General features: G+C 40.4%; 1 protein-coding gene across 3 annotated transcripts in view; it reads left to right on the forward strand.

Annotated features, from left to right (window-relative positions):
- The window catches only part of LOC126475252 (mitochondrial ornithine transporter 1), a 97,409-nt gene that overhangs the window by 24,768 nt on the left and 47,730 nt on the right, over nt 1-24,911 (forward strand). For all 3 annotated transcript variants that reach the window (XM_050102954.1, XM_050102955.1, XM_050102957.1), the window contains exon 3: nt 16,760-17,004. In XM_050102954.1, coding sequence (XP_049958911.1) covers nt 16,760-17,004 — 245 coding nt within the window. The remainder of the gene's footprint in view (nt 1-16,759; nt 17,005-24,911) is intronic.

A 24,911-nucleotide genomic window follows, 5' to 3' on the forward strand; every position in this document is an offset into this window, starting at 1 on the left:
AGCATAGTTGACAGGACCGATTGTGGATCTCTGATGCAGAGCCGAGTGGAAGGTCTGAACCAGAGGCTCAGATGGTTCTGCGAGCGTGTAGGCTGCAGATTCCTTGACTTGCGCCAAAGAGTGGTTGGATTTTGGATTCCGCTGAATAGGTCAGGTGTCCACTATACGCAGGTAGGTTAGAGGGTCTCGGGAAAACACAAGAAGAGCTTCAGTCACAAGGGGTGCAGGCTGAACACAGGAAGAACGTAGATACAGGAACTATTGGTGTAACAGTTGTAAATTGTCGTAGCCGTATTGGGAAAGTACCAGAGCTCCGAGCACTAATAGAAAGCACTGATGCTCAAATCATTATAGGCACTGAAAGCTGGCTAAAACCTGATATAAGCTCAGCCAAAATTTTTGCGAAGAACCTAACAGTGTTCCGAAAAGATAGGCTAAACACGGTTGGCGGTGGCATGTTTGTTGCTGTCAGAAGTAGTTTAACTTGTCGCAAAATTGAAGGAGATACTTCCTGTGAGTTAGTATGGGCAGAGGTCATTGTTGGCAACTGGAATAAAATAATAATTGGATCCTTTTACTGACCTCCCAGTTCAGATGATACAGTTGCTGAAAGGTTCAAAGAAAACTTGAGTTTGATTTCAAACACGTACCCGACTCATACGATAATAGTTGGTGGTGACTTTAATTGACCCTTGATATGTTGATAAAAATACATGTTTAATTCTGGAGGTATGCATAAAATATCATCCAAAATTGTGCTAAATGCATTCTCTGAAAATTATTTCGAGCAGTTAATTCATGAGCCCACGCGAATAGTAAACAGTTGTGAAAACACACTTGACCTCTTAGCAACAAATAATCCTGAATTAATAATGAACATCAAAACTGATAAAGGGATTAGTGAACACGGGGTTGTCGTAGCGAGATTGAATATTGAAATCCCCAAATCCTTGAAAAATAAGCGAAAAATATACCTACTCAAAAAAGCAGACAAAAATTCACTTGACGCCTTCCTGAGAGACAATTTCCACTCATTCCAAATTAATAATATAAGTGTAGACCAGATGTGGCTTAAATTCAAAGAAATAGTATCAGCAGCAATTGAGAGATTTATACCAAATAAACTAACAACTGACGGAGCTGATCCTCCTTGGTACACAAAACTGGTTAGAACACTGTTGCAGAAACAATGAAACAAACATGACAAATTTAAAGAGACACAAAATCCCCAAGATTGGCGATCCTTTACAGAAGCTCAAAATTTAGCATGGAGTTCAATGCGAGATGCCTATAACAGTTTCCACAACGAAACGTTATCTTGAAACCTGGCAGAAAATCCAAAGAGATTCTGGTCATATGTGAAGTATGTTAGTGGCAAGAAACAATCGATGCCTTCTTTGCGCAATAACAAAGGAGATACTATCAAAGACAGTGTTGCCAAAGCAGAGTTATTAAACACAGCTCTCCGAAATGCCTTCACAAAAGAAGATGATGTAAATATTTCAGAATTCAAATCGAGAACAGCTGCCAACATGAGTAATGTAGAAGTAAATATCCTCAGAGTAGTGAAGCAACTCAAATCACTTAACAAAAGCAAGTCTTCTGGTCCAGACTGTATACCAATTAGGTTCCTTTCTGAGTATGCTGATGCATTAGCCCCATACCTAACAATCATATACAACCGTTCGCTTGACAAAAGATCCATACCCAAAGACTGGAAAGTTGCACAGGTCACACCAATATTCAAGAAAGGTAGTAGGAGTAATCCACTAAATTACAGGCCCATATCGTTAACATAAATATGCAGCAGGATCTTAGAACATATATTGTGTTCGAACATTATGAATTACCTTGAAGGAAACGGTCTATTGACACACAGTCACCATGGGTTTAGAAAACATCATTCCTGTGAAACACAACTGGCTCTTTATTCACATGAAGTGCTGAGTGCTATTGACAAAGGATTTCAGATCAATTCCATATTCATGGATTTACGGAAGGCTTTTGACACTGTACCACACAAGCGGCTCGTAGTGAAATTGTGTGCTTGTGGAATATCGTCTCAGTTATGTGACTGGATTTGCGATTTCCTGTCAGAGAGGTCACAGTCCATAATAATTGACAGAAAGTCATCAAGTAGAACAGAAGTGATTTCAGGCATTCCCCAAGGTAGTGTTATAGGCCCTTTGCTGTTCCTTATCTATATAAACGATTTGGGAGACAATCTGAGCAGCCGTCTTCGGTTGTTTGCGGATGACACTGTTGTTTATCGACTAATAAAGTCATCAGAAGATCAAAACAAACAGCAAAAAGATTTAGAAAAAATATCTGAATGGTGTGAAATGCAGCAGTTGACCCTAAATAACAAAAAGTGTGAGGTCATCCACATGAGTGCTAAAAGGGAACTCGTTTAACTTCGGTTACACGATAAATCAGTCTAATGTAAAAGCTGTAAATTCAATTAAATACCTAGGTATTACAATTATGAACAACTTAAATTGGAAAGAACACATAGAAAATGTTGTGGGGAAGGCTAACCAAAGACTGTGTTTTATTGGCAGGACACTTAGAAAATGTAACAGACCTACTAAGGAGACTGCCTACACTATGCTCGTCCGTCCTCTTTTAGAATACTGCTGTGCAGTGTGGGATCCTTACCAGATAGGACCGACAGAGTACATCGAAAAACTTCAAAGAAAGGCAGCACGTTTTGTATTATCAAGAAATATGGGAGAGTGTGTCACAGAAATGATACAGGATTTGGGCTGGAAATCATTAAAAGAAAGGCGTTTTATGTTGCAATGGAATCTTCTCACAAAATTCCAATCACCAACTTTCTCCTCTGAATGCGAAAATATTTTATTGACACCGACCTACATAAGGAGGAACGATCACCACGATAAAATAAGGGAAATCAGAGCTTGTACGGAAAGATATAGGTGTTCATTCTTTCTGCGCGCTATACGAGATTGGAAAAATAGAGAATTGTGAAAGTGGTTCAATGAACCCTCTGCCAGGCACTTAAATGTGATTTGCAGAGTATCCATGTAGATGTAGAAGTAACTGTCCATCTGAATGATCGGACACTGCCAAACCATAGCCAGGAGCTGATTTGGCCACCTAGTGACCAAACGTGCTGCTGAGTACAACGTGATGGATTTCAGTGCCTACTTTACAACTTGCTCCTTTCTGCAATTCCAGTTTCACTGTATTACCTAGAAGAGAACTGTCCTTGTAACATGTCCTTCAATAACCCTCCTGGCCTCAATCTCTGCTGTCCCTTCTACACACCCTTGTCCTCAACACCCATGGCCCTATCTCCACTTATCCAACATTCATACCTTTCACTCTACCGTCTTCCTCTTCCTCTTTTCTATCTCCCCCTCTCAATACACTGCTTGTGTGCTGGATGTAACTCCCACTCAGTGCAACCAGATGAGCTCACTGATGCCATGTACCTATCCTTTGCGTCTGCTGCCATTCCTTCCAAGTGCCAGCCATCCTTTCACAAGGGTACCCATACCCAGTGTTAAGGGGGCGGGCACACCACACTCCCCTCCCCAGCTCTCAGGGGAAGGAAAAAATATAATGTAGTTAGATGCTTTTCATTCAAGAAATTTTTTTAAAAGTTGGTATTATGCAGGTTTTTACAGGTTCAGAACTGGAACTATTTTATGGCTACTTAAAAGTCATCACTTGTCCTCCAAAATTTTTAATATTAAAAATACTCCATAACCCCTCTCCCCTCTTCCCCCCCGCCCCCCCCCCCCTCCTCCGCAGGACTAGCTCTCTCCCCCTTCAAACTATGCATGGGCATCCTTGTTCTACAAACCATTTCTCACCTCCTTTCTCCCCTTTCCCACTGCACCTGGCACAGTTCCTTGCCCCATTCGAGGTGCAGTTCCACCATAATCTAGTCAGCTGGGACGATGTAGCCATGCAGATGTATGTGTGTGTGTGTACCTGTATTCTATAATGTAAATGGATAGATAAAAAATCTACTCACCAAGCAGTGGCAGGAGAGAACACACACAAAAGGATTTAACTTTTACAATCTTTCGGAGCCTGTGGCTTTGTCTTCTGGCAGAAGAGTTGAAGGGGAAGGGAGAGGGGTGAAGGAAAAGGACTGGAGAAGTTTAGGGAAAGGGATACAGTTCAGCTAAGTCACCCACAACTCCAGTTCAGGGGAGACTTACCGAAGGGATGAGAAGAAAAGACTGATTGTTGGGGACTACGCCAGACGAGTCTTGAAAACCTGCAAGCTTAAAGATGGAAGACAAGGTAATATGCAAGACAGAGATTACTACTAAAACATTGAGCACAAGTTAATAAGAGTGGAAAGCTAAGTGCACTGTGTAACAGAGGCGGGAGGGGGGATGGCAAAAAATAGATAAGTCAGAAAATGAAAGATGCAGATAACTAAAATGGAGTGAAGAAAGGAGTAGTTACTGTGAATAAATGCTGAGACAGAAGGAATTAACTTAAATTAAGGCCAGGTGGGTGGTGAGAACCAAGGGCATGTTGTAGTCATAGTTCCCACCTTCAGAGTTCTGAGAAACTGGTGTCTGGGGGAAGAATCCAGCTGGCATGTATGGTGAAACAGGCACCGAGGTCTTCTTGACTGTCATGTTGTAGAGCATTCTCTACAACAAGATATTGTGTGTTGCATGTATACACCCTCTGCCTATGACCATTCATCCTGACTGATAACTGGGTGGTAGTCATGCCAAATCATCATGCATTATCCTCCCAGCAGACAAAGGATCTGCCACTATAGTACTTAACCAGTAGGAGAATGTTAGTGAAGGTCTACACTAGCTATCTGACATCTCTACGTACAGCATCTGCCATCAATATCCCATCCCTGTGATTCAAACTGACCTACAGTCCCTGCTAAAAACCTCAAGCCCCTCACAAGGACTTGTACCTCAATGCATAGAACTTCTTACCCCACTCAAACCATGCACTCCCACCTTTTACCTTCTTCCTAAGAACCATAAACACAATGATCTTGGCCGCCCTAGTGTTGCTGGCTTCAAAGCACCCACAGAATACATCTCTGCCTTAGTTGATCAACACCTGCAACCCACAGTACAAAGACTTACCGCCTATATGAAAGATTCCAACCATTTCCTATATCATCTGAAATGTGTGCACGACCCACTCCCACCACACACCTTGTTTGTCACTATTGATGCCATCTCCCTCTATACCATCATCCTCACATACATGGTCTGTCTGCTGGTGAACATTTCCTCAGTCAACACCCACCTGATTCCAAGCCTATGATATCCTTCTAGCTCACCTTAATCAACTTCACACTTACCAACAATTACTTCACCTTTGAGGAGCAGACATAAAAACAGATCTGGGGTGTGGTCATGGAAACCAGGATGGCTCCTTCCTATGCCAACCTTTTCGTGGGTCACTTGAAGGGGCTTTCCTGGGATCCATAAACCTTCAGCCCCTGGATTGGTTTAGGTACACTGATGGCATCTTTGCCATATGGACTCATGATGAGGATGACCTGTTAAAATTCCTGGAATCTCTAAATACCTTGGCCCAGTTAAATTTCACATGGTCCTATTCCATATCTCATGCCACTTTTCTTGATGTTGATCTCATTCTCACTGAAGGCCAGCAACAGACTTCCATCCACATCAAACCTACTAACAAACAACAGTACTTCTGACAGTTGCCATCACTGACATGTCAAACATTCCATCCCATACAGTCCTGGCATTCGAGGCAAATGTATTTGTTTGGATGCAATACCCCACTGCTCTCACTCCAGCCTTCACTGGATGCAATTGTCCCGGCAGCTTAGTTCAAAAGTAGGTTTCCTAAGCCATCAATTCCAATCCTGATACTGCTGATCTTCCAAAAAACAACTTTGGAGCACATTACCTGTCAAATGTTATCCTGGTCTCGAATATATCAATCATCTGCTTCGACAAGGTGTAATGTCCCCACAGAAAATACCCTCTACCACGCACCAATTAATCATTGTCAATCAAACCATCCACATTCATTCACTTTGGAAAAGTATCTGATCTGATTTTCTCGTAACATATGCGGCGACAGCTAGACGACGCCAAAGTATTTTCTAGCGCGTTTATTCTTTGAAATAACAGAGATGCATATATGCATTCTCCATGGTTGTTAGAGTGGTAACTAGGACAGCTTCTGGAGTGGGGATTGAGGGATTGACGTATTTCTGAGAATTACATATTCTGATTTTCTTCCCGCTAAATCGAGTGAATTAACTTTTGTCCCACTAGCGGTTTGTTTGAATAGAAAGAGAGTGTAAACGGAAAATAATTAAGACGTGGAATCACCGGAGATCTGGACATGCAATGGAGATGGATTTAATACACAATTTCCTTCATAAATAAGGTTTGTGACTTTTTGTTCCGGAGTGAATGAACGAATGAGTTTTTTCTGAACTATTTGATGATCACGTTGGCCCTGTAATTAGTGGGGAAGTTTCAGCTGTGTCGAAGAGGGCCTGCAATCACTGAGTCTGTGTTAAATTGTCCAAAAAGGCTTTGTACACATCTGGAATTCGCAATCTTTCGTAAAAGGAACAAATTGTCCACACGATTGATTCTCCCGACTGAATACAGTGTTTAACAGTAATAATAAATGTAAAGATCTCTTACAGAAAGCCAGCCGCTGATTACCAAGATGAAGGACTCCACCAAAGATCCTATTTGGCTGATTTCACATAATGAAATATTATATTAAAAACTGTACATAGATAAAGGAGAGAAAGAGAGAGAGTGAATGAAAATAGAGATAATACTAATAATCCTCCATTAGTCTAACTTTTCGCCTGTCTTATCACGGATCAGCCAAGACACGGGAGGCCCTTACATTACTGTATAGATTTATGTGTGAAGGTGAAAGGGTCTTAAAGGCAACAGATTCACGGCTATACAGACAAGACACTACACAAAGTTAGCGGCTAGCTGCATTCATCATCTATTCATAGAGGAAGAGACGACAACTTATTAATCATGTTAAAAAGGCCATCACTTCCTAAAATCGTGGCCTGGAATTAGATCTATTCCGCCTGGGGTTTTGCCCACAACACCTAGAATAGCTTTTCGTTGCCCTCCCAATCTCCGCAATATCCCTGTCTGACCTTATGCTCCTTCTGCACCCATCTCCCTAACGTGTGGCTCCTACCCTTGTGACCGTCCCTGCTGCAAGACTTTCCCTATGCGCCCTCCTACCACAACCTATTCCATCCCTGTAACTGCCAAAACACATACTCTTAAAGGCAGGGCCACCTGTGAAACAACACATGCCATATACCATTTAATATTACTGGCATTTATTTTTTTTTTAAATGACGTAATATTATATTTATTGCTTTTGCTGGTGGAAAGCTACTAAAATGGTAAACTGGTGCATAGAAAATTTTTTACTTGTTGATGTTGAAATTATATATTCCACCAACCAGCATCAAATTCCCGTCAGACTCATGAGAATGTTGACCGATGGCATTGTTTAGAGGCCAGTGACCGATCTAAAAATTACGCAGTTTCCGTAATTACACTGGCTGGATATTGACAGAAAAGAATGGTAAAAGAGATCTCAGGGATGCTGAAATAAAAGTATTATAAAATACTAGGTGACTGAACACTAGTAGCGTTCGGCTGTGGCCACCAAACAATTCATCGGCAACTCTCCTTCATTGCAGCCTGAAAAAGTTCTAAAATGTAGCATAACAATTTGATATGTGGAATTAATGAAAAATGAAAGTACAGTGTTAATTAAAACATGGCTTTTGAAATTAAATTATCATAAGTATTTACCAAACATTAGAGAGAGACACATACATCTGTGAAACAGCCATCGAAAAAAAATGAGAGAGAGAGAGAGAGAGAGAGAGAGAGAGAGAGAGAGAGCTCACAGGTCCTATTTTTATATAATCCAAAAACAAATTATGGCAACTGCCTTCAACTTGCTTTGCAGTTTCAATACGTAAACATTTCTCTCGAACATTCTTTAGCTGAACAGGGGGGGGGGGGGGGGGGGAAACATTGCTTTCGTTAAATAATGACCTTTTCTCCTTTGCGGATTTATTTCAACGGAGAAAATTAATTCTTAACGTATTTTCACCTTAATTAAAAAACTGAGGCATATTCTATTAATTATTCAAAAATGCAACATTTCAACCAGCTGTTATGTAAATGCTATTCGGCCTTTTACATCGGCATGAATACAACCCAGTTATCAGGCAGGAGAATGGACATAGGCAGAGGGTGTATACAGGCAACACACAATATCCTGTTGCAGAGCATGCTGTACAACATGACAGTCAAGAAGACCTCGGTGCCTGTTTCACCACATGCACCATCTGGATTCTTCCCCCAGACACCAGTTTCTCAAAACTCCGAAGGTGGGAACTAGTACTACAACATGTCCTTGGTTCTCGCCACCCACCTGGTCTTAATTCAATTCATTTCCTTTTGTCCCATTATTTATTCACAGTAACTACTCCATTCTTCACTCCATTTTAGTTTTCTACATCTTTCATTTTCTGACTTGTCTATTTTTTGTCGTCTCCAGTCCCACCTCTGTTACATACAATGCACTTAGCTTTTCACTCTTATTAACTTGTGCTCAATGTTTTAGTAGTAATCTCTGTCTTGCATATTACCCTGTCTTCCACCTTTAAACTCTCAGGTTTTCGAGCATTGTCTGGTGCAGTCCCCAACAATCAGTCTTTCCTTCTCATGCCATCTGGTAAATCTCTCCTGACCTGGAGTCGTGGGTGACTTTTCTGAACTGTACCCCTTTCCCTAAACCTTTCCAGTCCTTTTCCTTCACCCTCTTCCTTCCCCTTCAACTCTTCTGCCAGGAGAAGGAGCCACAGGCTCTCAAAGCTTGTAAAAGTTGAATCCTTTTGTGTGTGTTCTCCTGCTGCTGCTTGGCGAGTAGATTTTTTATCTATCCATTTACGTGATATTAGCAATAATTGAATATTTTCGTTGATATCCATCTGTATTCTGTAAGATTTAAAGCAGAAGTGTTCAAAATCTAGCAACTTTCTTAGTAATGTTACGTGCCTGTCTACGGCTCAATGTGTCTGCTGAAGTATGAGTTATTAGCTTTACTCCAGTCATTATTTATCGTCCACCAAGTACTTTTGATTGTCATAAAACTGTTTAGATTTACTTGAAAACAAATTTTATAGTATGAGCAGCAAAATGCATATTATGAACCTGAACCTAGGATCAGCAGAAGTAGCAAAAGAAGATTCAGTGTACAGCTTTACTGTATTTATTTTTTTTCATATTACAATGTTTGTTCGATGAATACTGCCACAATTTATTTTAAAGTCATTAATATATACAGAAAAACATCCATTTATTTGCTTCAAATTTGATATTTCTTTTGCACGTTTGTCAAGTTTCAAACAATTACAAAAGGTTGAATGGTCTAGTAAACCATTGAAATGGCATCTATCCAAGACACTTGTTTCAATCAGTGTGCTGTGATTGAATTCTTTGCTGGGGGAAAATAAATTGTGGTGAACATCCATAAACGTTTAGGTGCAGTGTGTGGTAATGATACAGTTGTGTTGGATCCCAAAAAAGGTATCATAGGCAAATGCAAAATGTTCTTAAAGTTTTCTCCTGCCAGTACCTAGCCAAGATAAACCAGGCCATTCTGTGTAGTAATCAGAATGACAAACAGGCAGAGAGACAATCCTTAAATAATATGGCACACGTAGGAAGCTATTGCTTCACCTCATTTGAACGAGAGGACTGAATTATTATCTTAGCAGCATGACATCACTGAGGAAGAATCATCACATTATTCTGAGAGCACAACATGATGGTTCAAGAACAAGTAGGTGTTCCACAAGAACACTTATCAGCCCACTGACATGTCAGAAAAGCACAAAACTGAAATTGTGAAACCACTGTTGTGACACCAAGGTGGGGCAAAGAGTGCAGATGAGCCAGGAGGGTTTGGACAAATGTGGTCATTCTCAGCCAGATGTAACATCTTTGCCTCAGTTACTTGGTGGTAATATCCATATAAAATGCTGTGCAGAAGCTCCCTTAGTGCTGGTATATGATATGGCTGCTTTATAGGCAGCTAGTAATAAATACTCAGGCTTCTAATCCCATATGTTATTCAGTTACAGTGAGCCATGTATGATGCTGACCCTACGATGTGCTGCCTACCATTTCCCAGATGACTTCTACATGTGGCATTGCTGCCTGTCTGTTTTACTGAACCTGGTTGCTGTGAGCTGCCAACATCCCATCCACTGAAATGAAGTCCTTAGCACTTCTACTTCTAGCTTTCTGAGAGCCAAACGGATGGTGTTTAAGGCACCATCAACCTGTTGCTGTATTCAGGAGGTGCGCTAAAGGCTGCTGCCCCCAACTTGCATCTGTGAGCAGGCACTGGCACCCACAGCCTACTTCTAGTGGAGAATCTGCTGTAACTTAGCATTACCATCTACATGACTATAGTTCAATTCTTTTATCTTGGCGGCTCGCGCGTGCCCGCCCAGACGCGGGAGACTGCTGCGTTGCCTGTTGCACACGATGCACGCGCCAATAGAAGCAGCGCCATAGTATAGCTAGTTTGCAAGCTTACGTTTAGGGCGGAGCGCGCAGTTCATGAAGTAAAGCCACCACGGCCACATTAACCCTTTCACTGTTACAAAGACGTGCTCCCTGCATTCCGCACTGTGTGCGATTTTGCCACTGCACTGCTCGCCTGTGCAGACACATGGTGTTGCCACTGCTTTGACACACCTATCATTCGATTCCACAAAAACTATTTGGCCCAAAAATTAGATTTTTACATGTCTTCTTGACTGATACCTTCCCCCCATAAATGACTTAATTTTGTTTCGATGTTCAACGCAGTTATTATGCAGCATTAAATGTAGTAAACCATTGCACAAAATTTTGAAGAGTTTGCAGAGGTAGAAGTCCATAGCGTATAATTTCCGTATGGTCGATTTTAGTTGCCACAATGTTGAGAATGAAATGTGGACAAGATACCTAAATTTCATATAAAATTTACTGTATAACAATATCTCATTTAAGTACCACATAGGTGTCGTATGTAATATTGAGAAATATTCCATCTTTCGCGACTGTAACAAAAGTTTTATTTACACTGAGCACGTTTGGCTTTATTTTAAAGCACTTCAATGAATCAAAAGGAAGTAGACAAAATACATTAAACAAAACTGTGGACTTACAAAAACATTAGGACTTGAATATACCGTCTATCAGTGAAGTGCTCTGAGCTATGTCAAATATAATTTTTGTGTGGGGCACACACAAAAATCATTTATTTGCTAAAACACTGATCAGCCAACAAAAACGTTGAATATTGTGTTACCGCAGCACAAAACTACGAAAGGTGACTTGGCAATGGAGGAGACAAAGTAGTGTCCACTGAAGATGCTTCAAAAGAGAGAAACGCGTCTGGTCTAAATAAGTCGCTTATTACAGTTGCAGAAGAGGAATATATTTCAGTACCATTGGTGAAACTGCGACTGTGGAACAAAAACAAGAAAGAGAACATGAGTACCATTGTGTATGTGCCATACCTTTCATTGATTGAAGTGCTTTAAAATAAAGCCAAACGCGTCCGGTGTAAATAAAACTTTTATTACAGTCGCGAAAGACGGAATATTTCTCAATATTACATACATATAAAAACAAAGATGAGGTGACTTACCGAACAAAAGCGCTGGCAAGTCGATAGACACACAAACAAACACAAACATACACACAAAATTCAAGCTTTCGCAACAAACTGTTGCCTCATCAGGAAAGAGGGAAGGAGAGGGGAAGACGAAAGGAAGTGGGTTTTAAGGGAGAGGGTAAGGAGTCATTCCAATCCCGGGAGCGGAAAGACTTACCTTAGGGGGAAAAAAGGACAGGTATACACTTGCACACACGCACATATCCCTCCACACATACAGACACAAGCAGACATTCTCTGCCCAAACTCTTTGTCTTTAAATATGTCTGCTTGTGTCTGTATGTGTGGATGGATATGTGCGTGTGTGCGAGTGTATACCTGTCCTTTTTTCCCCCTAAGGTAAGTCTTTCCACTCCCGGGATTGGAATGACTCCTTACCCTGTCCCTTAAAACCCACTTCCTTTCGTCTTCCCCTCTCCTTCCCTCTTTCCTGATGAGGCAACAGTTTGTTGCGAAAGCTTGAATTTTGTGTGTATGTTTGTGTTTGTTTGTGTGTCTATCGACCTGCCAGTGCTTTTGTTCGGTAAGTCACCTCATCTTTGTTTTTATATATAATTTTTCCCACGTGGAATGTTTCCTTCTATTATATCAATATTACATACGACACCTATGTGGTACTTAAATTAAATGAGATATTGTTATACAGTAAATGTTATATGAAATTTAGGTATCTTATCCACATTTCATTCTCAAGATTGTGGCAACTAAAATCGACCATACGGAAATTATACGCTATGGACTTCTACCTCTGCAAACTCTTCAAAATTTCGTGGAATGGTTTACTACATTTAATGCTGCATAATAACTGCGTTGAACATCGAAACAAAATTAAGTCATTTATGGGGGGAAGGTATCAGTCAAGAAGACGTGTAAAAATCAGATTTTTGGGCCAAATAGTTTTTGTGAAATCGAATGATAAGTGTGTCAAAGCAGTGGGAACACCATGTGTCTGCACAGGCGAGCAGTGCAGTGATGACAAAATTGCGCACAGCGCGGAATGCGGGGAGCACGTGTCTGCAGCAGCGAAAGGGTTTATGAAGAGACAAAGCACTAGAAATATCAAAATATTGCATTCAAACGAATATAATTCATGAAGTAAGGCACTTCGATATTGTTTTTAAATAATTAAAATATTAAGCTCCGCCCAAGGTTTGAACTCATAACCTGTTGCGTAGAAGTCCAACACCTTAACCATTACGCTAACGCAGATCATCTGCTTACAGAATACAGTGAGTAGTCTAATACCTCATGCAAAATACTAACAAACACTTTTGGTATGACTATGAATTACTCACGCTTCGTCGAAGTACAATAGGAAATAAACAATTACCGCTCTTCTTTAGTGCGAAAAAGCGGTTCGTGAGATTGATACAAACACCTTTCCTTCCTATCGCCTGAATTAGGAGTCTTATTGCTTGTTTCGTTTAATTAATTAATAGAATATGAGGCAATTGGTATAAAGAACGCTTTTTTCCAAACTTTCTATAAAAGAAAGTCTGCTATCAAGACATTGCTTTTGTTCTATTACTTTATTTATGACTGAACATTTCTAATACTGAAGACACTCGTCCATGCTATGCACTGCAGTTGAGATCTGGCAACGTCGTTCTCTGTTCATTGGCTGACTGTGTTTTGTGACGTCAGATGCGCAGAACGAACCTAAACTTGGCCGCCAACATAAATGATGCGCACTTTAGGAGATCTAACAATGGAAAATCCAGGATGGAATGTAACAATGTGAGAGAAGGAAGGTTGCTACTCACCATATAGCGGAGATGCTGAGCCACAATAGGCACAATAAAAAGATTCACACAATCATAGCTTTCGGCCATTAAGGCCTTTGTCAGCAGTAGACACACATACACACACGCACACACACACTCACGCAAGCGCAACTTGCACACACATCTGCAGTCTCAGAGAGCTGAAACTACACTGTGATCAGAGTGATGGGAGTGGCGACTGGGTGGGGGTAAGGAGGAGGCTGGTTTGGGAAGGGGAAAGGATAATATGGTGGGAGTGGCGGACAGTGAAGTGTTGCAATTTAGATGGAGGGTAGAAGAAAAGGTGCGGAGGGGGGAGGGGCTAAGTAGCGGAAAGGAGAGAAATAAAAATAAAAATAAAAGAAATTAAAAGACTGGGTGTGGTGGTGAAATGACGGCTGTGTAGTGCTGGAGTGGGAACAGGGAGGGGGCTGGATGGGTGAGGACAGTGACTAATGAAGGTTGAGGCCAGGAGGGTTATGGGAATGGAGGATGTATTGCACGTAGAGTTCCCGCCTGCGCAATTCAGAAAAGCTGGTGTTGGTGGGAAGGATCCATATGACGCAGGCTGTGAAGCAGTCATTGAGATGAGGTGTATCATGTTTGGCAGCGTGTTCAGCTACAGGGTGATCCACTTGTTTTTCGGCCACAGTTTGTCGGTGGCTGTTCATGCGAACAGACAGCTTGTTGATTGTCATGCCTACATAGTCGCATCTGCAGTGATGAGCAGTCTCTCTCTAAATATACTGCGGGTCTCACTGAAACCTTCACTGACCATAATTATCCTCCCAACCTTGTACAAAAACAAATCTCCCGTGCCTTATCTTTCCAGTCTCCCACCACCTCCCAAAGTCCCACAGTCTGGCCACAGAGGAGCATTACCCCCGTAACTCAGTACCATCCGGGACTGGAGCAACTGAATTACATTCTCCGCCCGGTTTTCGACTACCTCTCATTGTGCCCTGAAATGAGAAATGTCCTACCCACTATCCTTCGCACCCCTCCTACCGTGTTATTCTGCTGTCCACCGAACCGACACAATATCCTCGTCCATCCTTACACAACCCCTGCTCCCAATCCCTTACCTCATGGCTCATACCCTTGTAATAGACCTAGATGCAAGACCTGTCCCATACATCCTCCTACCACCACCTACTCCAGTCCCGTCACCAACATTACCTATCACATCAAAAGTAGGGCTACCTATGAAATCGGTCATGTGATCTACAAGCTAAGCTGCAACCACTGTGCTGCATTCTATGTAGGCATGACAACCAACAAGCTGTCTGTCCGCATGAACGTCCACCGACAAACTGAGGCCAAAAAACAAGTGGACCACCCTGTAGCTGAACACGCTGCCAAACATGATACACCTCACCTCAATGACTGCTTCACAGCCTGTGCCATATGGATCCCTCTCACCAACACCATCTTTTCTGAATTGCGCAGGTGGGAACTTTCCCTGCAATACATCCTACGTTCCCATAACCCTCCTGACCTCAACCTTTGTTAGTCACTGTCCTCACCCATCCAGCCCCCTCCCTGTTCCCATTCCAGCACTACACAGCCGTCATTTCACTACCACGCCCAATCTTTTAATTTCTTTTATTTTTATTTCTCTCAATTCCACTACTTAGCTCCTCCCCCCTCCACTCCTTCTCGCCTACCGTCCGTCCAAAGTGCAATACTTCACTGTCCGCCACTCCCACCATACTATCCTTCCCCCTCCCCACCCCAGCCTCCTCCTTACCCCCACCCAGTCACCACTCCCATCATGCACTGATGCTGCTGATCGCAGTGTAGTTTCAGCTCTCTGAGACTGCAGATGTGTGTGCAAGTTGCACTTTTGTGTACTGCTGACAAAGGCCTTAATGGCTGAAAGCTATGATTTTGTTGTGCCTATCATGGCTCAGCATCTCCGCTATATGGTGAGTAGCAACTTTCCTTCTCTCGTATTGTAACAAGGAGATCTGCTGAAGTTGCTCTGTCACATCCCTTCAATTTACATGGGAGTGCCCTAGGAACACACGGTCTACAGTCTGGTGGTCGACGCCACTGTGTGAGCTGTGCCTGCTGCTGGTCGACGCCACTGTGTGAGCTGTGCCTGCTGCTGGCTATCCTTCATGACATTGGGGTATTATGTAAACAGCCACACTGGAGACAGTTGCCTCAAGATATTGTTGAGCATGCATGTCAGCACATTCAATTCTGTGTACTGTGTTTGCGGTCTTCCTCTCTGCTGTCATAGAGAAGATGATTGGATAGTAATACTTGACTGAATAAATGCATGTCTTGCTAATGCTATCTCATTGGTGCACAGAGCACCATCCAGCATTCACCACTTTTTGCCATCCTGCATGGTAAGGGCCTCAATCCATGCCCTTACAATTGATAGGAGTACTGTTGGCAATGAGTATGAGAGTTAAAGCCTCAGGAGGTACATAAATTGAGTTCCATTATCAACCATTGTTTGGTACATCTTCTCACAGCCACTGCTCCCAACATGATAAATCACACAGATGCCATTATTCATGCAGACTGGCACATCAGACTTGGATTTACAGCTATCAGAGAGCTTTGGGGGGGAAGGGGGCAGAGGGAGGGCAGGTGTTTTTTTGAGGCCAATGGAGAGGACTTCCTGCTATGGATCATTACGCATGAGGGAACCTGATTTATCACTAGGATGGTACCACCTGCAATCACCAAAAAAGAAGATATTCAAGACAACTCCCTCTGTTGAAAGTCATGATGACACTCTTTTGGGGACAATGAGGGTATCATTCTCACGCACATGTTGCCAGAAGGGTCAACTATTAACAGAGAGACATATGTGAGTACTCTGAACAAATTCTAGACGTGTTTACTCTGAGAGGAATTCAAAAGAAATCTTGCTCTAACATGACAATGCATGACACATCTTGTCAGTTCACTTGTTGTGGTTTGATTTGTATTTATGTATAGGGGGGAAAAAATCATAGTATATAGGAGTCTATGGAAATGACATATCTGTAGCTCTGTAATGCAGGGCACAGTTATTTTGTAGAACAATATATGCCCTCTTGTATTGTTCACTGTATTGGTGTACCTTGTGCGTGTGTGTGTGTGTGTGTGTGTGTGTGTGTGTGTGTGTGTGTGTGTGTGTGTGTGTGTGTGTGGGTGGGGGGGGGGGTGAGGAGGATGTGATAGGGACATATAAACAAAATTACTTAATTTTTTTTTGTTAATTCATTTATTTGCAGGAGGAATTGGCTCAGTTTATGTTGGTCAACCTTTGGATACTGTAAAAGTGAAAATGCAGACATTTCCAGCATTGTATCAGGGAATGGTGGATTGTTTTCGACAAACTCTAATGAAGGAAGGAGTTGCAAGAGGTCTGTATGCTGGGACAGTGCCAGCTATAGCAGCAAATGTTGCTGAGAACTCTGTTCTCTTTGCTTGTTATGGATTATGCCAAAAAGCTATAGCAAAAGCTGTGGGAGTCCAGGTATGTGAATCTGTTTAAAGGTGGAGCAATCTTAGTCAAAATGATTGTTGCTGTACACTTTTTAATGACTATCTACAGTCAACAATGCTCACAGTGTCGCTGACATCAAACTAGGTTTCCAGTATCTTTGTTTCCAAGAGTAACTTAGAAATGGATTTGTGAAATTAAGCAATAAGAGTGAAACAGAGGCACCAGCCTTGGATGCTAAAGAGATACATGTGATTATGAGTAGTAATTAGTCAAGCACTGTTTTGTAAATGAGAGTCACATGGAGCACAAACATGAGACATAATAATTTTGTAGAATAATGCACTGTAGTTTGCTTTCTAAGGGCAAATGTGCAGTTATGTCTGCTGAAATACATAATTTGATTCTGGAATACTGGTGTGATGCATTTCAATGCATGAACATTGTTCTGAATTCTTTCCTATTCTATCTTTCTGCTTTCTCACTTACATAACACGTAAGTTTAGCATAAGAATAATACTATTTTGTCACTCTTGATCCTGTATTTTCAGTACTTATTGTGATCTGCTGCCGGGCTCACTACCTTGTGTAGTCTATTGCCTGGCTTACAATGGACCTGGGTCTCTTTTATCCATATTCATGGTGACCCAGCTTTCAGCCCAGTTTATTTGTAACTTGGCCATTAAATGATATTTTCCATTGATGAGGTGGAGCGATCTCCCATGCAATATTTAGTACTGTCATATAATAATGCACGAAGTTCATGGTTACACTACTTTTCATAACTTTAGAAACCTTCCTTTGTTGTCTTCTTGCAAAAGTTGTCAGCAATGCAGGAGGAGACAAGTGGTGGTGTGCAAACATGTAGTGCATAGAGAATTGTGTGAACACTGGACATACCCGTGAGCACAGTGGGTAAAATCCTACGAAACATCCTTCTTTGCTATCCATTCAAAATTACCCATGTGCACGAGTTGCTTCCTGTTGACCTGTCAGCAAGAGGGACCTTTGCTTTAGAATTTCTTACTGACATGGAAGTGGACAGTGATTGTCCGTGGGATATTTTGTGGACAGACGAAACCCACTTCCATCTGACAGGATATGTCAATACACGGAATTCTCGAATATGGTCAACGGAAAATCCACACGTAAATCAACCAGTACCACTTCATCCTGAAAAGGTCACTGTGTGGTGCAGGTTTATGGCCTCGTTTATCATAGGACCATATTTTTTCAAAGAGACAGGTGCCTCCAGTCCTGTTACCTGTACCGTCACTGGTAGGCGCTATGAGTGTCTTTTGCACAACCACATCATTCCAGCTCTCCAACAGCATGGATGTGTGGATGGGATCATTTTTATGCAAGATGGCACACCTCTGCACATTGAAAATCCAGTTAAGCAGCTACTGAAGTGCAATTTTGGAAATGCTAGAATTATCAGTTGCCATTTTCCTACAGCCTGGCCATCCCGATCACTTGATCTTAATCTGTGTGACTTCTGGCTGTGGGGCTGTCTGAAAGATGTGTTCAGTGTTCCAATTGCAAACTTAGCTGCATTAAAGGCAGGCATTGTGCAACACATTCTGAACGTGACCCCGGAAACCCTTCGATCAGTTGTGGAACATGCTGTTTCTCAGTTTGAACTTCTTGCAGAAAATGGTGGACAGCATATTGAACATGTTTTGTGCCAGTCACACAGAAATTAATAATTTGATTTGATTTTGATTGATGCTTTTTATGCAGTTTTTGGCCTCAGGACAATTAAAAACTGCTGTGACTGATGCTTTTTATGCGGTTTTTTTGCTTCAGGACAATTAAAAACTTGTGTGATTTATGCTTTTTAGGAAGATTTTGGCCTCAGGTCAATCAAAAACTGATTTTCCCATCCAATGTGGTATGACCTTATTGTGGTGGATGGGCTTCTGTAACTAACAGTATCACACCTATACATCCATGCACACTGAGTAGTGCAGTTTGTTTAACGTCAAACATACACCTTAGGCTTCATTGTATGATTCATTTGTCATTTGTAGTTGACCACTATTAAATTATGATGCTTACAGTGCCATTTATTGCTACATTTTGTAACTATTTATTTTTCTTCTGCCATACATTTCCCCCCTTCTCCAAAAATATTCCGTTGCAGTTTGATGTCATTCTGACCAGTGGTGTTATTTCTACAGTGGTTTGAAAGTTTAACTTTAATTATAATCACCCTGTATATCAAAGACAAATTCAATAATAATATGTAGTACAAATTTGACTTACTTTCATGAGGTGAAATCAGTTGTACTGTCAATAGGCAAACATAAAAGTGACACAATTTCTAGCTTTTGAAACTAATAGTTCTTTCCTTAGGGAGGGTAGAGGGATAAATTGGATGATGGCAAACATAGTCACTATAGGTGTCCCCTGTCACATTTTGGGGTTTGAGAGACCTGCTCTTCCTTTTGAAGTTTTATTTGGCCTGTTACCTTATGCTTGTATTGCTTAAAGATTAATGCAATGTTATGTAGAAGAGGATAGTAACTGTCTGTCATGAGGATCAGGCATGGTCTTGCAACTTACAAGAGATGCCTCATATGGAAGTTAGTCAGTTAGTTTCATGTCCCATGGATCATTTTGCATGTTAAAGCATAATGATGTAGACTGAGTCATTTTACATTCACATTGCAAATTAATTTGTACATATGGTTAGATGCTGAACATTTCTGAGTTTTCTTTTAGAGTTGCCAAGGAGAACTATTTTAGTTTGTTTTCAAATGATTCTTTGCTGTCTGTCAGACATTTTATATACCTATCTGGGTATGTGATCAAAAAATTTTGTTGCAGCATTGTACAGCCCTTTTTGTGCTAAAGAAAACCTTAATGTGGAAGAATGAATATAATTTTTTCTTCTGATTTTGTGATGGTGTACATCATCATTCCTTTTGAAGTGTAATGGATTATTTACAACAAAATTCATGAGGGAATAAATACTCATATACTATGAAGCAGTAGTCAGAATGCCCAACCACTTAAACAGATGTCTACAAGATTATTTTGGGTGAGCACCACATATTATTCTTACAGCACATTTTTGAGCAACAAAGACTTTCTTAAAGATGAATTACTCCAGAACATTATTTCATATGATTTTACTGAATGAAAATATGCCAACTTACTGATTTGTCTCTTCCCAAGATTTGCAATGATTTTAAGTGCAAATATGTCTAAGTTATCTGAGGAGCACCAAAATGTGATTTTTCTAGTTTAAATCCTTATCAATACGGACATCCTTATCAATACGGACATCCTTATCAATACGGACACCGAAGAATTTTGAAGTTTCCACCCTATTTTTTATTTCCTCACCAGGTGTTACACTTATCATTGGTGTAATACCCACAGACATGCAGAAATGAATATCTTATATCTTTTTAAAACTGAGGGCAAGAATGTTTGCAAAAAACAGTAATGATGCATTTAACAAATTTGTTTACCTTTTCTTCTGTTTCTGTATGTGTGCTTGGATTGATTGCAATACTAATGTTATGTGTAAAAAGAACCAATTCTGCTTATTGTATAATGGAGGAAGATCATTTACAAATATGAGGAACAATAGTAGATCTAAGGTTGAGCCTTGGGGAACCACATAAGTGTTTTTTTGGAAGTCAGAATTATGTCCGCATACTAAGTAGAACTTTCTGCCTTCATTTGGTTACACATGACGTTAGGCATACGGTAGCTATACCAACAGTCCCATAAAACTTCAATTTAAGTAGACAAATACTGTGGTTCACACAGTCAAATGCCTTAGATAGGTCACAGAAAATAACACCCGGAGTTATTTTATCATTTAATGCTTGAGTGAGTGAACATGTAAACGGCATTCGCAGTAGAGCAACTCTTCTGAAACCCAAACTGTGATTTGCTGAGGATATTGTTGTTGCTAAGGTGATGTACTATTCTAGAATACATCAACTTCTCAAAAATTTTGGAAAATGATGTCAGCAGTGAAACAGATTAGTAGTTATTGAAATCTCTTACCACCTTTCTTAAATAGTGTTTTAATTATGGCACATTGCAGACTCTCCAGAAAAATGTCTTGATTTAATGATGCATTGCATATTTCAGGTAAGACCGGGGATATTATGTGGTAGCAGATCTTTAGTACTCTATTGGAAACACCATCAAAACCACATGAGCTTTTATTTCTGAGAGAATGTATAATTTTCTTAATTTCAGAAGGAGAAGTAACCTTCTTTTATTCACTTTATGAAAAAAAAAATGAAATGATCGTATGGCATTGTTGGTCGGGAGGCCCCATGCGGGGAAGTTCGGCCGCCGTATTGCAAGTCCTTTTTAGTTGATGCCACTTCGGCGACTTGCGAGTCAATGATGGTGAAGAACACACAACACCCAGTCATCACGAGGCAGAGAAAAATCCCTGACCCCGCCGGGAATCGAACCCGGGACCCCGTGCACCGGAAGCGAGAACAAAAGTTACTTATTCAACACTGTGCTGTGATTTTTCTCTTGAACTGTTTGTCCCCATGCTCTACTATATGTGAGAAATAATTGTTAAATACAATTTCTACCTACATCTCATCATTTATAGCCCTTCCATTCAAGTCAATAGTGATGTTATCCTGTCCTGTGGCTGGTTGTCCTGTCTCTCATTCCCCTACATTCCTTGTAGTCTTAAGTCTATTATTGGAATTATTGATGTCTGACATTATGTGCATATTCCTTGGTTTTTAATGTACTTGCTTAAGAATTTTGAGTAGTTTTTGTAGTGTGCAACTATTGCAGGATCTCTATGTGTTCTTGCCATTAGATACATTTCTCTTGTCCTTTAACAAGATACTTTAATCCTTCTAGTGATACATGGTTTTTTTACATGATTGTTTAATGTCCTCTGTGATTAGCTTATGCAGAAATCTATTTTCAAACAATGATTCAAAATGGTTCAAATGGCTCTGAGCACTATGGGACTTAAGTTCTGAGGTCATCAGTCCCCTAGAACTTAGAACTACTTAAACCTAACTAACCTAAGGACGTCACACACACCCATGCCCGAGGTAGGATTTGAACCTGCAACTGGAGCGGTCGCGCAGTTTCAGACTGTAGCGCCTAGAACCGATCGGCCACCCTGGCCGGCTCAAATAATGATATGAATTTGTATCGAAGTAGAGTAAATACTATGTTAGCATTTGGTTCATTATAAATTTCATCCCTGGTCATTTCTTGTAATCTATTATTAAAAACATATATAATGGAGCCATTAATTATCCTAACTGATTTCTGATGAGCTGCCATTTCTTACATTGTAGCAGTTTTCTTTATCATGTGGCATTGCTCATATGGGATAGTTATTACAGTAGCTGAAGCTTATTCAGTAACTAGATATCAATTCGAAATTAAAGAGCCAACCATTAAGAGTGTACATGAAACACTCTTTAATGGTGTAAATGTTGTTGTAGGGACAAAGGCTCATAACTAGAACTATTTTTATCTTGGTTATTAAAGACATTCAGTACATTTTTAACTTAATCTGTTCCACTTGACATAATCCACAACTTGTCTTTGTTTTATCTTTTTAACATGTGTAATGTGTTAATATTTCAGCTCATTTGAGTCTGAATGAACCATAACACTTAAAACATGATTGAGGGTTGAGATTTCGCATCCTAAGCATCATCAGAAAACACTGATTCAGTTTTATTGCTGGTGTACTTCCCTAACAATGATCCTTCAATTTTCATGGTAAGAGTAACTGTTCCTCAGTTGCTCAACTGAGCATATACATCTCCCTTCAGTTAGTCAACGAATGTATGCCAGGGTCTTCCTTGGGGTTTGCTCATCTGTTATTTTGATGTTTTAAATTCAATACTTTTAACCACTGGATGAATCATTTCAGTGCACCTGATTCATTCTACTTTTATGTAGAACACCAGTTCCTGTCAGATCACCGAAGTTCCGCACTGCCGGGCTTGGCTAGCACTTGAATGGGTGGCCATCTGTTCTGCTGAGCACTGTTGACAAGTGGGGTGCACTCATTCTTTGTGAGGCAACTTAAGGACATACTTGATTGAGAAGCAGCTGCTCCAGACACGAAAACTGACAATGGCCAGAAGAGCGGTGTGCTGACCTCATGCCCCTCCGTATCTGCATCCAGTTACACTGAAAGGCTGAGAAGGGCACAGTGGTCAGTCAGTATCACTGGGTCTTCTGAGACCTGTTCAGATGGAGTTCATTTGATGCATGTTAAATTTTAATCATTAACATCATCAGGATTTCCTTCCAATGAGCTAGGTAGGAACTATGCCTTCATTGATTTCTGTTCTGTTATAGCTTTACTCTCTCAACTGCATCCCACGATATTTCTCCCCTCTTGAGATATTCATTAACCTGGTCTGCCTGTCTCTCCCTAAGCCACCCAATCATTCTTTTCCCTGATACTTCCATCTCCAATTACTGATAAGGAGTTCAAGACAGGAGAATTTGCTTCACATGACTTAACCACTTCAATCTCATAGTGCTCATTCTTTATTCCATGATCACAGTCACCAACAGGTCTCTCCACACATATATATTCCAGACTCTGTCTCACCTGGTTTGTTGAAGAGTCGACCCAAGGAACTTCATATCACATGTTTCTATTTCACTCTCTTCTCTCTTATTTATGGCACAGCTCCCCATACTATACCTCATAATTGGCAGGAGATAGGTTTGACACTTGGTTTGTTTAGCTCTTGTCCCAGACTAGGTTTAATACTTGGTGGAAGAAGCTGCATCCATTTGCTACTCTGTTTAAAGCTTCTAGTTTGGCACTTACTACATTTGAAGGGACACTATCCATATAATTGAAACTTTTCATGCATTCAAACATCTCTTCTTCAAATATGATGTTACAAGTTGTGGGTACCCTACTTTTTATCTGCATTGCCCCTGTTTTGCTCTTACTCACAGTCATCTTGAATTATTTAACGTTTTTATTCAAGTAATCCAGTCTCCTCTGATCCTTCACTTCCATCTGTCCCCAGATAGTGATGTCATCAGCAAAAGCAAAGGACATTGAGATCTTTATTTTCTGCTTCCTTGATTTCTTTCATGTTTGTGTCCATAAGTGTGATGAGGACTAACAGGGAAAGCAAACTGCCTTCCTGAACACGGCTCTTTGTCTCAAACTATTTTGATCTTACACCTCCTACTTGTACACTGCTTTCACAACCTTCATACATACATACATACATATGTACATGATACCTTCGTACATATAGATCTTTACAGCCCAAAGAAGATATAAGGAATGCAAGGAAAACCACTGATAAAGAATGAAAAACTAGAACTCCACAAAAAATAAAAACAAATTGAGAGTGGGAACATTAAATGTAAATAAGTTGCAATGTTTAACATAAATACGACAATTTTCTTGTGGACAGTAGGTGAATGTTGTTCTATGATAAATATCAGTATGTTCCTATAGCAGATAAAACACTAGCTATTTAGTAAAAGCAAGGCAGAAATGTCATTTTCAAACTAGTGTTTTTCTTAATGGTTTTACTATGTTGTAAATAGCATATGTAAGCATAAATGGTTTATAGAAATTTAACAAAAGCAAATTATTAAACTAGTTTTTATCAGTTTGTTCTCTGTATTAACAAATGTCCTGACTTCTTGTACGTATCTGAAGGTTCTTCTTCATGGTGAAGGTCTATGAAATTTGATGACTGAATCCAGAAAAGTACTTTGGTGTAGATCTCTGAGGAGCATATTTCATTGTACTTTTTGTTGCCAATTTAGTTTAATTGTACATACATACATTAATCCTGGTTCCATAGATCATGAATATGACATTTTGTAATGATGTGGAATGTGTCACTTTAACATTTTCTTTACACAAAATAATTTATTATGATTATGATTATTATTATTATTATTATTATTATTATTAT

The sequence above is a fragment of the Schistocerca serialis genome, chromosome 4 (assembly GCF_023864345.2).
Source record: "Schistocerca serialis cubense isolate TAMUIC-IGC-003099 chromosome 4, iqSchSeri2.2, whole genome shotgun sequence".
Lineage (NCBI taxonomy): Eukaryota > Metazoa > Arthropoda > Insecta > Orthoptera > Acrididae > Schistocerca > Schistocerca serialis.